This window comes from Hydra vulgaris, chromosome 02, assembly GCF_038396675.1.
Source record: "Hydra vulgaris chromosome 02, alternate assembly HydraT2T_AEP".
Classification (NCBI taxonomy): Eukaryota; Metazoa; Cnidaria; class Hydrozoa; order Anthoathecata; family Hydridae; genus Hydra; species Hydra vulgaris.
Window position 1 is genome coordinate 44,055,933 of NC_088921.1, and position 11,568 is coordinate 44,067,500.

The 11,568-nt window shown below is 29.4% G+C and overlaps 1 protein-coding gene across 1 annotated transcript; it reads left to right on the forward strand.

The window, feature by feature from the left end:
• Positions 1–1,225: 1,225 nt before the first annotated feature.
• On the forward strand, positions 1,226–5,132 carry LOC136076967 (uncharacterized). Its single transcript, XM_065791031.1, has 3 exons — positions 1,226–1,429; positions 1,527–1,583; positions 1,719–5,132. Exon 3 carries the CDS (start codon positions 1,928–1,930, stop codon positions 2,792–2,794), a length of 867 nt encoding a protein of 288 aa, XP_065647103.1. The 5' UTR covers positions 1,226–1,429; positions 1,527–1,583; positions 1,719–1,927; the 3' UTR covers positions 2,795–5,132.
• The last annotated feature ends 6,436 nt before the right edge of the window (positions 5,133–11,568 follow it).

An 11,568-nucleotide genomic window follows, 5' to 3' on the forward strand; every position in this document is an offset into this window, starting at 1 on the left:
GATATCTCTATAATGTTCTGCTCTCATTATACCATCGATTTTATGCAAATATCCCACTCCATCCAGAGAGAAACAACCCCAAACTATCGCAGAGCCTTCACCATGTTTTACTGCTGGAACCAGACATTGAGTTAGCATTTTTTTTTCAGCAGATCTTCTAACGTAAACTCTTCGCTTATTTCCGAAAACTTCAAATTTTGACTCATCGGTCCAGAGTACTTGTTTCCATTCATCCATCGTCCAATTTTTGTGGAGCTGTGCCCAACGGAATCTCTTCTGTCGATTAACTTTTCGTAGATATGGTTTTCGGATAGCAACACGACCATGCAAATTAGCTTTTTGCAATCTTCGTTTGATTGTACTGACAGAAACTTTTTTTTCTCGATCACAGTTTAAAATAGCTGTTATTTGTGGAGCAGTTAACATTCGATTACGCTTACTGATGATTTTTATACGTCTGTCATCAGTTTTTGTTGTTATGCGAGAAGGACCTGAATGATTTCTGTCTTCCAAACTTCCAGATTCTCGATATCGACGAATCGTATAGCTAACTCTTGATTTGCTCAGATTTAATTTTTCAGCTATTTTTCTAACTGTATAGCCTTCTTGAAGCAAAGTGAGTATTGCTGTCCTTTTTTCAACACTTATTGGCTTACCTTTAGGCATATTTTTTCAATATTTTGAATTTATACTAAAAAAATAATTTTTAATTTTACCTTTGAACTTCTGCACTTGAAATTTTTAAAACACTAACACAAAATACACAAAATATCTGCAAAAACACAGTAAACAATAGAAATATTTGTTAAATGACAAACTTAAAAGATTTGAGTTGATAATGTAAAATACATGTTCATACGTGACCTTTAATATGTTTCTGCGTTCTCTGTTTATTTATTTAAAATGATAAGACTTTTACTTGTGAGTATAATTTATGTTATTTTAAATGTTATTTATTTTAATATATTTACATTAAAATAACTTAATTTAGAATTTTTTTGATACAAATTTTTTTTAACTTGATTTATTTTTATAGAAACATAAATTTTACTAATATAAGTAAATAATTTTATAACGTAATTACATTTTAATATTGTTCTTTTGAAAAAATATTTTTTGTCCTAACTTCCGTGAGCGGCAGTGTATATGCTTTTGTTCGCGTATTTAATGACGTTATCTGTTTTGATTTTTGCGTTTGTTTTGGTTAGATTATGAAAATTAAATTAAAAGTGAAAGTACAATTCTTAAAATTTTAATCAAATGAAAATACATCTTTTACTTTTTCCCAGGTAAAAGGTCTGCATTCTTCAAGAAAGTTAAAATCTTGATTTTTACTATTTTAACTACAGGTTGCTCTTATTTAAACTGTTTTTTTCAAAACAAAAACCTAAAAATAGTATTCAACAAAAGCTTATGAAAATGGAGTTGCGTAAGAAGTTCTTTATATCTTTTTATATTTATTTGCCTCTATTTGTTTGTTGATTATACTATGAACTCTTGTAATAATTATTTTAATTCCTTTTTAGGTGTTGACATTAACAATAGTCTCACTAAAATGGTTGCTCCATCTATAAGTCAAGAAAGTAAGTCAAAATTATAAATTAGGAATACTGTAGTACAAATTTTTTTCATTTTATTAATTCTTTTTATTGAAACCAAAATAATCCACCCCTTATTTTTCTTTATGTCACTTGAATTAAGTTTAATTTTAATTTTAGTATCTGACACTGTTATGGATTATCTTAATATTAATGGAGGCATTGTATCCCTCAAAAATCCAGATTTGGTTTTAACCAATCGCCATTTTTTACAAATTTGTAAAGAAAAAGATAAATTTAACTTGACATGGCCAAATCTTTCAGTAATTTTTACATCCTTGTTTAAATACCCTATATCTAGAGTTATGCTGATCAAGTGCCTTTAAAAGATGCTTGATGCTTGTTCTACCCCAACTTCTACCCACAATAGTGAAATTGTTCTAAATCAAATTACTGTTTCTGTATCTTCTGATTTAAACTTGCAAATTGCTAATGATGATTTTTTGTGTTCTGTTACCCCAAACTCTATTGTATACACCCCTTTAGGAAATGATTCTGAAAATTTTCTTCTTGAAGCGCAAGTTAATGAAATGAATCTGCCAGTTTCCAATTCAGATAAAAAACTACCTATATTATCAGGTGATTTGGCCTATCAAATAAAAAATACAAACAGAGAATTAATCATCTTAAATTACAAAATAGACAAAATAATAAAAGATGTAATGAATATAAAAGAAAATATTAAGCAATTTTGTCAAAATATAATTGTCAGAAATGTCAACAAAAGAGAAGTTAGAAAGGATTATAGGATTAACCAAAAAAATTTTAGATTAGAAAAAGAAATTGATTTGGCTAGAAAACGTTCACAATCAGATAGACAAAAGGCATGGTATTTTAAGAAAAAAATTAAAAATACTGTTTTGAAAACATCTGATGAAACGAATGATTCAATCTTAAAGGAGAGTTTAAATTACTTTGAAAATCTTTCGGAAGAGCTGAAGGAAAGAGTTAACTTTTTTGAAAAAAATGTAATTGATGTTTTTGAAGGAGGTAGATATAATGATGAAATTCGCTCTGTATATTATGACCTTTTAAGTAAAAATGTTTCTGTTAACAATGTTGAATCAGTTATCAGAACTGTACTACAAAAAATGGTTGGAATTTCATGTGGCACACTTCCAAAAAAATCTTTGGCTGCTGAATTTTTTAGTGAAATGAACCTTTTATCAAAAGCACAGAGAGGCTATATTGAATAGTACACACAATGTTCTTCATACATATGGCACAAAGTATAATTTTAGAGAGATTTGTAGTTTTTAAGTCACAACGTCATCTGGAAGCTACACGTTTGGGATAGAAGATATGTTTTCAGGCGAGGCACAATCTTATTTTGGAGAGCTAAAAAATTTACTCACTGATATGTCTCAGATATTTTCTCCTGAAAAGGAAAGCTATAAGGATGATCTTCGGAAGCTTATTTTTTCGTTCAAATCTTTGATGACAGATCACACCATAGTTAATTCAAGTTTTTTTTAGCCAATTTAAACATTGGAGAGAAGCAATTTTGCCTTTTGTTGTTGAAAACTATGATCTACTTCCTTTAAATGAAAAATGAAAAATTTCTCAAATGCATCATGTTTTTTGTCGCTTTCATGTTATCCATAATTTAGGAATATATGCAGAAAAAGCAATCATAGAATGGGAAAAAGTGGTTGAGCAGGAAGGTAGTGTTCATGGTGGTTTTATAAATTCTCAAAACTCACGTACCTTTGATATTTTGTATGAAATTTCAAAACTTACAAGCTATAGACATGGCGATCAACGGAACGGGAAAGCTGATGGAGGGCATTTTTGCGTAAAAAGTTTTCAAAAAATGTTATGGTTTCATTTCTGCATCATCGGTTTAACATTATATTTTTACTTGGTGGACCAACGTATTTTCATAAAGATCATCTTAAAGAATTTGTTTTTAATCTTGATGGTTCAAATTTCCTTCATAAATCAATTAGGCATGATATTGACAACATAATTTTTCGTGCTTCAACCAGAGCTCAGGGTATTTTTAATAAACTGATATCAGGACCTCTTTTTCGTATTATTGAAGAGGAAGGTCATATTTTTTCTTTAAATACCGTTTGGTCGCAAATGTTTAATTATTTTGTTTGTTGTTCTTCTGATGCATCAATAATGTTAAGTGGTTCTACATTTTTTGATGTCAAATATCTCACTAAGGATGAATTGTTTGATTGTTTGTTTTTTAACTGTAATGACCCACTTTTGGATGCCTTAACACAAGAATGTCTTGAAGTTATATGTTGTTCGTGTTCAGTTATGATCCAGAGTCAGTTAAGAGACCAATTGCCTTGAGGGAAATATCACAATCCAGATGTTAGTGTCCTTGAGGAAACTCAAAACTGTCCGCGTACTAACATTGTGTCTGAACGTGACTTTACTTCTTATGACCGCAGGTTAAAAATGAAACCTAACATGACAACAGTAGGTGCAGCTGGTGTCATCATGTTTAACAATAACAAAACAGCTGATTGGATATATGGGAAATCCCAGGAAGAATTGGCAAGGCTAGTTTTACTAGCAAGGCGAAATAGAAAAGGATATATCAGAAAGTACAGAGAAAAAAAAGCAAATATATTGCAGTACAAAATCGATGAGATGGACAAGCGCAACTTAGAAAAGGAAATAAAGGAGCAAAAGGCAAGCGAAGAAAAAGAGTTTTTGACAACAGAAATTGGGAAGGATGGTGGTTTAATTTTGTGTAAAGAGGATTTGGAGCAAATCTTAGGTTCTGAAAATGAAATTGTAATGAAGTTGCAAAGACAAATTAAATTTCGAAAAAAAGTACTACAGCAAAAATTTCCAGAAAAGTGGCTACAGTTAGGATAAAAGGTAAAAATTACAAAAAATTTGGTATAGAGGCGTTAAAAACAAACCTGCTATCAATTTTTAAGTTTTTAAAAGATGCTCCAGAACAACGAGCAAATACAATAAAATGTTCAGTCATCAGACAGAATAATGAAAGACAAGAAATGTTGTTAACATTAAAAAAAAAGGTCAGATTAGAGGGTGACACTAGATTATTAATGGAAACTAGAAAAATAATAAAAGTAGGCACATCAAAGGGAGGGGTTCCAAAGTTTTTAGGAAAAAGAATTAAACATAAAATGGTAGATGAAGGTGGAAAGGATGTATGGTATTCAGGGCTCGTAGTAAGTGTTTTAGATGACAATGAACTTGATGATGAATGCGAGTTTGAGATACTATATGACGGATTTGAGGATAAATACGATATTGAGTTAGTCAAAGAGTGGAGGATGAAATGTGTTGTGATAGAGGGAAAGGCTGATGGTTATGTGGAGGGCGAAATTCGAAAAAAACAAAAATGTTGTTAATATTGTTTTTGACGCAATGTCAATTCAACTTCAATTTATTGCATTTATATTTGCTATTATTATTATTCAATTTAATGTCTTTATGTTTGTAATCTGTTTGGTCATCTGGAGCAGTGTTTGCGCACCCACAATTCTTTATATGTATATTTGATTTCTGTTGGACCTCTGCAGCCATGACAACATACTGGTAAGTTATGCTTTCTATTTTTGCGCTGATGTACCATTAATATATCTATCCTTGTGTTTAGGTATTTGTGAGTCATTATATGTATATTTTTGTAGGTGCATCTACAAATCATAATATAAATACCTGTCTTCTGCTCACCTCTACAGCGGTGTTGATCTACTGATTAGTAATTATTTGTATGTTTGTGTTTACGCACCCGTAAGTCATTATATGTATGTTTGTGTTTATGTACCCATCAGTCATTATATGTATGTTTGTGTTTATGTACCCGTCAGTCATTTTGTGTATGTTTGTGTTCTGTTGGACCTCTGGAGCGGTGTTGACGCACCCGTAAGTCACTATATGTATGTTTGTGTTTATGTACCGGTTAGTCATTATGTGTATGTTTGTGTTCTGTTGGACCTCTGGAGCGGTGTTGACGCACCCGTAAGTCAATATATGTATGTTTGTGTTTATGTATCCATCAGCCATTATGCGTATGTTTGTGTTCTGTTGGACTTTGGAGCGGTATTGACGCACCCGTAAGTCACTATATTTATGTATGTGTTTATGTACCAGTTATTCATTATGTGTATGTTTGTGTTCTGTTGGACCTCTGGAGTGGTGTTGACGCACCCGTAAGTCACTATATGTATGTATGTGTTTATGTACCGGTTAGTCATTATGTGAATGTTTGTGTTCTGTTGGACCTCTGGAGCGGTGTTGACGCACCCGTAAGTCAATATATGTAAGTTTCTGTTTATGTACCTGTAAGTCATTATATGTCTATGTTTTGTTGGAATTATATGTATGTCTGTGTTCTCTGGCACAGCATTCATGCACGCGTAAGTCATTATATGTTTATTTATGTTTTGTTAAAAAAAAAAAAGTTTTTAGACCACGAAGGAACATATACAGTAAAATGATGCTGAATGATTAGTCACACAAGTAAGAATTTTTGTAGCACTTAGGGACAGTCACAGTAAAAGGATGAGACCTAATTGAATGATAAGTAATAAAAGAATGAATTTTAGCAGATGGCATAAGAGACACTAGCTCCTTAAAACATCACCTTTTATAGTATTTGTAGAAAAGAGTAAGAGAAGCAACACTATGACAGTGCGTCAATGGTTGGCTACAGCGGCAGGTCTTGGTATTCTATAATTATTTTTATTTTTAATTTTTGTTAATAAACTTGTGTCACCCTCTAATCTGAGGTTTTGTTAACAACATTTCTCTTTTCTTTTTGATTTTTTTTTTTTTTGAAATTTATTTGTCTTTGCAACTTTATTACAATTTCAGTCACAATAAAAGGATAAGACTTAATTGAATGACGAGTAACACGAGAATGAATTTCAGTAGATGGCACAAGAGACGCTAGCTCTTTAGAGCAGTGCCCATTATAGTATTTGTAGAAAAGAGAAAGAGAAGCAGCATTACGAAGATGTGATAATGGTTGGAGGTTGGCTGCAAGAGCAGGTCCAACTATGTTTACAATGCATTTTTGAACCTTGACTAAAAGAGAAAGGGCATGAAAAAAATTAAGTTTTCTTTGAGTTAAAGTTCACCAGCCACTGTGAGCCTAATGCTGTAGCAGAAGTGAGATCCTTTTTAAGCTCAAATGCCCCCTTCAAGCAATCAGAGAGTGTTGCGTTCTTATCAAGGCAGGAATAAATGGTAGTATCAGCTGTAAAATGAGGCGATTGAAATCCATAGTGATGATCAGAAAGTAAGTTATTAGATTCAAGAGGAGAGCATAAGTGTTTGTTAATTAAAGACTCAAAATCCTTGCTTATAATTAGACCATTAGATATATCTACCTTCTTCAAAAACGTCAATTACATGTTACAAATTAAAATTTCTTTATTTGATGGGTGAAATCACCAGGTAATATAGGTAGTATCCAAATTAGAAACTGGAAGATTCTCTTGATTAAATTGCGTTTTAATAAGAAAGTTTTTAGAACCATTTCCTAAAGGGATGTATGCAATAGAAGTTGGGGTAACAGCATGAAAAGTCATCATTAGCAATTTTCAAAATTAAATCAGAAGGTACAGTAATTTGATTAGGAACAATTTTACTATTGTGGATAGAAGTAGGGGTAGAGAAAGCACCAGAAGGTAACTACTTTTAAAGTTGGAAGTTATTGGAAGAGCCTAGATGAAGTTTATATATATATATATTTTTTTTTTTTTTTTTTGTTATTCACCTCCTCAAGGCCAAGAAGGCCACTACAGATGAGGAGGCTACTTAATAGTGGTTATAACCCTCTCTCAACTCTATAACTCCGAAACACGAACCTCGACAAACAAGGCCGCTGCTCGGAGAAACAAGTTGAGCGCGGTACTACCAGGGACGTGGTAGGGATCGAACTCGGAACCTCTCGCTTATGAAGCGAGCGTTTTACCACAACACCACTACTGCATATATAGCTAAATAACAATTAACAGACAACTTAAAAAATTGCAAAAAGATGGGTAAGTCCATCATGCCAGACTTTATCGAAAGCCTTTGATATCCAGAGCAGTAGAATTTGCCTAACAACCTCTATGTAATGCTATGTAGTTCTAAAACAAGATGATTGAAATCCATTTGTTTCTTATGTCATCTGCAAATAGAGCCACCTTTAAGCTTTTCAGGATGATCACTAGTTTTGGTTAAAAGTTAACCCATTACTTAGTGACACAAGTGTGACTTAGGAGCGTTTAGTGCCACAGGGTCTGTGTGTTTTGTGATTGTGATGTTATTGTTGTGATGTTTTGTGTTGATATACAACTTGGCATACCTTCTCGATGGTGTCTATTGTTAAAAATGATTATTAATTTGTTTCGTTACTGAAACTTGCTACTTCCAATCATTCACTAAAAGCCAAGAAATAAGTTTTAGAATAAAAACATTTTCTATGTTATTTTCATTTTTTTTTATCTTAGGCGTTTTCATAGGTTCACATAAGCAATCTTAAAGAGTAAGTTTCTTATTTTATACTTATTTAGTTTAAAATGTTTTTAATTTATATATTTTTAAAATGAATTAACAAAATATTTTTAACACGTTATTGTGTATCTGTGTTTCTAATAATAATATTTTTACATTTTTAGATATAATTTCTGCTGTTATACCTGCCTATTGCAGTTGTAAGTACTCCAAATTTACGAAAGTTCGTTTGCTGTAAGTTATTTTCATTAAAAATTAAATTTTAACTTTATTGAAGAATCTTCTGTTTGTTAAATAGGTTATTCTGAATAATTTCGACAGATTTTAATGCCCTTTTGTAGTAATTTACTGACCGGTCTGTAAATTATACAATAATTTTAAAATGATGTATTCCATGATTCCTTTATGCATATTTGTATGGTGTAATTATAATAAAACCCCAAATTTTATTTTCCAAAACTAAGTAAATAAGTGAAAACCATCAGTCTGTAAAATAGATGATTCTGGTTAATCTTGTCAGATGAATAAAAATGGGACCATTATGAAAAATTGTAGTTAAGATGAACTTCGTTGACAACGAAGTTCATCTTAACTAAACAAAAAAACAAATGTAATATAATTGGTTATAATAAAAGTTTAATGGTTCTTCACATGTGTATGTTTTAGACGGGTTTCCATAATGTGATATTCTTATTAAAATATGACATAGCGGAAGAGTAAAAACAATTGGTTAAAAATAGATGCAACTCCATTGGTCAATCTGTTTTGCAGATCAGGAATGATTTTGTCTGTCTAAAGAAAACAAAACTATATTTATCCGGTCCAAAGATAAATATAGTTTTGTTTTCTTTAGACAGTTTTGTTAGTTATGACTTTGACATAGAATATGTTAAAGTCATCGAACCACATGGTTGGATGCCTGTAAACACAGCCAATGATTATTTTAGATTTTTTGTTTGTTTACTATTTCAATAATAATGGATTCTAGTTTTTTTGCTTTATATATAATCAGATCATTTCTTGGTTTATATGCAAATTTTTTATTGATATACAATAGCGCACCTCCAGCATGAGATTCAGTTGGCATTTGTTCATAGCAAAACCCATTAATAGAGATGTTGGTAGAAGGGCTTTAATTTTTTAATAGTCTAGATTGGAATATTCCAGTTATGTCAAATTCAATTTTTGTAGATAATAGAAAATTTTCATAAAGCTCGAAGTTTTTTGTGAGAGAAGTAATGTTGAGATGAAGGATCTTAAATGAGGATTTGTTACTTGTTATATAATTAAGATTAACAATATATAAGATTAAGATATAACAATATAATAATTAAGATTAACAATAATTAAGATTAACAATATATCTTTAGATCTGTTGACATTTAATGTGTTGGTACTGTCAGTTTTATTAATGCAGCTTCGTTATGGTCCCAAATATATGCATCCTAACTTGCTTATTTATAATAGGCAATATTTAATTTTGTTTTTGGGGTTTAACTGTCAATGTTACCCTTATATTAGGCAACATTGATAGTAATATGTTTTATGCTGTAAATGTTAAAGTTACATGATGAGGCGTAAAATTATCATTGGAATTTTGATAAACAAATAAAATAGAGAAAATATTTTTAATATATATTAGCACTAATCTAAGTTTTTGTTTTAAAAATAAGCAGCATTAAAAAGTTGTAAAATTGCAATAATATTTTAAGTAATAATATTTTTTGAAAGATATCAATTACTCAGTGTAGTTAAGGCACTTTTTAAATATTATAGCATTTGTATAATATTTTGTTGACTACAACATATTTCCCTTAAATGATCAGGTTTGTGAATTATGAAAAGACGAAAAAAGTTGAAATGATATATTTTGCAGTATCATAAAATATAAACGTTTGTAGCGAAAAAACATAATTTAAGATTCTTTTGTAAAAAAAAGAAATCCTTTTAAAATCACAATCACTTGTCCAAATTTGAATATGATTTTAAATAAATAAGTTTTTTTGGTGAAATGAACATAATAGTTCAATAATATCTGTTCTGATTGTTTATTAGCAATTTTAGTAATTATAAGCTCTTCTTGGTCAGAATTCTAGTATTTTTTTGAAAATTGATAGAAATATTGTATTTTGACAACTACATATATACTTAATACACGTCAGAACCGACTAAAACTAGGATAATAGTGGGTTAAGGCATTTTTAAAAAAAACTAAATTCATGTTAATGCCGATGAGTGAAAGTGATCTAAAGACTCCAAAATGGTGTTCTTTAGATTCACTATTAGGGGTAGTAAAAATGTTATGAAAATTACATTAAAAAAAAAAAAAGTTTTTGTAAATATTAAAAAAACCTGAAGCAAAGAAAATTATAACATCTAAAGTTCTTGTTTGGACATAATAAGCTGATAAAATTAATTCCAAATAACTTATTCCAAATAAAAGAATTCAAATAATTTGTAAATCGCCTTAACTACACCAGTTTCTTAGCTTCAGTTCTGATAGTGTCTACTTAAAAACATAAATAGTATGTTAATTTATGATTAAAATTTTTTTCTCTTAGAATTGTTATTTTATGAAGATCGACATCACATTAGGCACTCAATATTTGATAATCCTCATTATATATATATATATATATATATATATATATATATATATATATATATATATATATATATATATATATATACATATATATATATATATATATATATATATATATATATATATATATATATATATATATATATATATATATATATATATATATATATATATACATAAATATACATATACATATATATGTATATATATATATATATATATATATATATATATATATATATATATATATATATATATATATACATATATATAACTATATACATATATATTAATATATAAATATATATATATTTAAATATATATATATATATATACAAACATATATATACATACATGCATGTATATATATATATGTGTGTGTATATATATATATATATATATATATATATATATATATATATATATATGTATATGTGTATATATATATATATATATATATATATATATATATATATATTTATATATACCCAGCTAACACACCAGCGTTGGGCCAATGCTTCTTGTAACGTTGGCCCAACGTTGGCATCCAGCGTTGGGCCGATTCCTTGATGGTCGCCGGGCATACATTGGCCCGATTACATTGGCCCAATGCAGTTTAGCCAGCATTTATCCGACAATATATTTTATTAGGTTCAGTGAATTATAAACGCTACTTGTAACTAGCACGCAGTTAGTTAGGTCATTGTTAACATAAAATTTCTTAAATTTGTTTATTTTTAATGTATTAAAAAGATTGCAATTGCAATCGACATATGATTAAAGCTATTTAAATTGTTTTAATCAAATGCAAACTGAAATGTGTTTGTTATTTCATTCAAGCTAAATTTATTTTCAAGGTGAAAAACAAAACATATTCAATAAAATGAAATGTATATCAGATAATATTAAAACTGTTAT

Excerpts from the sequence above, each read along its gene's own strand:
- LOC136076967 (XM_065791031.1), top strand. The coding sequence starts at position 1,928 with ATGCTTGATGCTTGTTCTACCCCAACTTCTACCCACAATAGTGAAATT.